This window comes from Tribolium madens, unplaced genomic scaffold (genome assembly GCF_015345945.1).
Source record: "Tribolium madens isolate multiple individuals breed KSU strain unplaced genomic scaffold, Tmad_KSU_1.1 Scaffold_71;HRSCAF=194;Tcas5.2_LG6, whole genome shotgun sequence".
In the NCBI taxonomy this organism is placed as follows: domain Eukaryota; kingdom Metazoa; phylum Arthropoda; class Insecta; order Coleoptera; family Tenebrionidae; genus Tribolium; species Tribolium madens.
The window spans coordinates 7195823-7198774 of record NW_025401041.1 but is presented as its reverse complement, the minus strand read 5'-3'; the positions used below and the strand labels follow the sequence as shown (position 1 = coordinate 7198774).

At 27.0% G+C, this 2952-nt stretch overlaps 1 protein-coding gene across 1 annotated transcript in view; it reads left to right on the top strand.

The window, feature by feature from the left end:
• LOC123008424 (facilitated trehalose transporter Tret1-2 homolog) overlaps positions 1 to 2952 on the top strand; it is a 13263-nt gene that overhangs the window by 3141 nt on the left and 7170 nt on the right. The window contains 2 exon segments of the mRNA XM_044404210.1: positions 729 to 855; positions 902 to 1037. Coding sequence (XP_044260145.1) covers positions 729 to 855; positions 902 to 1037 — 263 coding nt within the window.

Here is a 2952-nt window from a genome sequence, read left to right as displayed (position 1 = left end):
ATTTTTCCACAACATCATTGAAGTCTTAATTCGGTTTAAAAAAATTAATCAAAAGAGTAGATGCAAAATTCATTTTGTTAATTTTAATGCGGTTCAATAGTTAAATTAATTTTTATTAATAAATTCTATTGCGATTCTATAATAAATAAATTTTGATTGAAAAATATTTCGTGTCAACATTTTTCGAATTGAATTGACTTCTTTTGAATTTAAAGTTGTTTTCTATTTTACTTGTTATTCCATAAAATGTAATGTTTACATAAATCAAGGTTTTATGTTAATAACGATGATTCCACTAGTGAGAAAGTTTATTATCTCTTGGAAACAATTTATTAAGTAGATCTGTTAACAATTTCATGCATGTGACTGTACTCAACGCCCATATTTTCCCAGAAATCTGCCTTGCAATGCAAGCAATGCATCATGAATCATCCAGAAATAATAAAAACAAGTGTCTTTGTTCGGTATTTTCGAAGCGATAATAATAGCAAAGCTGAAACCCTTGATCTATCATTATCAAGGCTTCCACAATGAAAATTATTTGTTGAATTGTGTAACCTTCAGGGCTACTTTATCTATAAAATCTTTAATTGTTGAGTTGGATCAACAAGGTACTCAATAATGCTCAATTAAATATCATGTAAAAAATAAATCTGTTCCAGAGTGCCTATCATAAAGATAAAACGGTGCAATGTTTGCGTTTGTTTCAATTAAGTTGTAAATTTCAGCATTTTAGAAAATGAGAGAAAAATCCGCGAGGAGAAAGAACGTGAGGACAAATTCAACGAAACTGTGGGGAGTCGAGGCTCAATCAGTCGCTATGAGGGCAAAAGCTTCAAAACTCTTCTTCCGCAAGTGAGTGAAAATTTGAAAGTTTGCTAAAATAATTCGAAAAAATTAGATGTTGGCTTCTGCCATCGGAGCCCTATTTCACGTCGTCGTCGGAATCTCATTCGCCTACTCTGCGATTCTCCTACCCCAACTCAATGCTGAAGACTCAGATCTCAAGATCACCAAAGATCAAGGATCATGGATCGGTAATTAAAACACAATTGAATCCATAGGCACCGACTTTTTATATTTTCATTGAGCGCATAAACAAAAAATTGAGACTTGAGAACAATTACGCGAAAAAACGATTTCTTCTTCCCTGTTTGCAGAATTTATTGTATTTAATTTAATTTTTTTAGAAAATTTAATTTTTTGTGTAGTACAAAAGATAAAAATCAATAAAAAAAAGGTCAAAAAATAGTACATGTTCAAAGTTGCAAAATGCTTCAAGTTGTTGAGTTTTGCAAAATAATACACTACTATTAATTTTGCAAAAAATGGAAACAAAAAAATGACTTTTTTGGAAATTTGCATTGTTCGTAATTCGAGTGCTGAATGCAACTTTTCATTAATGTAATTAATTAGAGATGAGTAAAACTAGGGTTTGCAAAAAATTTGTCAGTATTGGTTTTTAATTTTTTTCATTTTCAAAAAATCAAACAATTTTTTTTTAATTTATTCGATTTTTTTTAAATTGTAGCAAAAAATTTTTCATTTTGATGAAGATTATACAATGTTCAGAAACAATTAATTCTTTCAACTTTCTTCTCTTCTTTAAATCAATGTTGCAAGTAATTTTTTTTTTCAAAAAAAAGTCAAATATCTGTGATAAATTAACATAAAGAGAACATAAAAAAGCAAATTAAAGCTGAATGATTTATTTAATAAAAATTTCCCCAAGTCCGTGGATCAAAAAAAAAGAACAAAAAAATCAATTTTTTCCTCACACTATTTCTTGGGATTATGTAATAACCGTAGCTCCGAGAATTTTTTGCCATAAGATTTCAAGACTAGAAACTTGAAGCTTTAAAATGGATTTTTTAAATCTAGAAATGGCCATTTTACGTTGAGGAACAATATTTTAAAAATCATCAAAAAATTCAAGAAACTTTTTTGTTCTCTAAATTTTTTGGAAAAGTAAAAGGTTTATGTAAAATGTTTTGTCGTTTGAAGTTTTTGATTGAAAAATGAAAAAACAAAGTAGAATAACATAAATATTGCATTGTTCGCAATTCGAGTGCTGAATACAACTTTTCATTAATGCAATTAAATAGAGATGAGCAAAATTAGGGTATGCAGAAGCTAAATAAATGGTCTCAAAAATTAGTCAGTATTGGTTTTTAATTTTTTACATTTTCAAAAATATCAAACAATTTTTTTTAATTTTTTCAAAATTGTAGAAAAAAAATTGCTTCTCATTTTGATGAAGATTACAGAATGTTCAGAAACAATAAATTCCTTCAATTTTCTTCTCTTCTTCAAATCAATGTTGCAAGTAAATTTTTTTTTCAAAAAATTGTAAAAACGCCTTGGAGAAGATTTATTCCAGTTTTGGGAACTGATGATCAAAGACAAAAAGATCCTTTTTCATTAAAAGTCAAATATCTCAGTCTTAAATTAACATAAAGAAAACATAAATTAAAGGTGAATGTATTGATTTAATTAATAAAAATTTCCTCAAGTCCGTGGATTAAAAAAAACAAAAAAATCATTTTTTTCCCTCCCGCTATTTCCTAGAAAATTTTTTGCCAAAAGATTTCAAGAGTAGAAACTAGAAGCTTTAAAATGGATTTTTTTATTCTAAAAATGACCATTTTACAGGAACAATATTTTAAAAATCATCAAAAAATTTAAGAAATTTTTTTGTTCTATAAATTTTTTGGAATATTAAAAGGTTTATGTAAAATGTTTTCTCGTTTTGTGAAGTTTTTGAGATAATAAGAAATCTTTTTTCAAGGAGTTTTTTCTAAAGAGCTTAATTTTGAATTTTTGAAAAATGGAAAAACAAAGTGGAATAATATAAACCTGAATTTGATCCCTTTTCTCGAAGGGAAAAATAGAAAATTTAAGATATCTTTGACATTAAAAGTGATTTTAAAGAATGCAACGTTACTAAAAAAA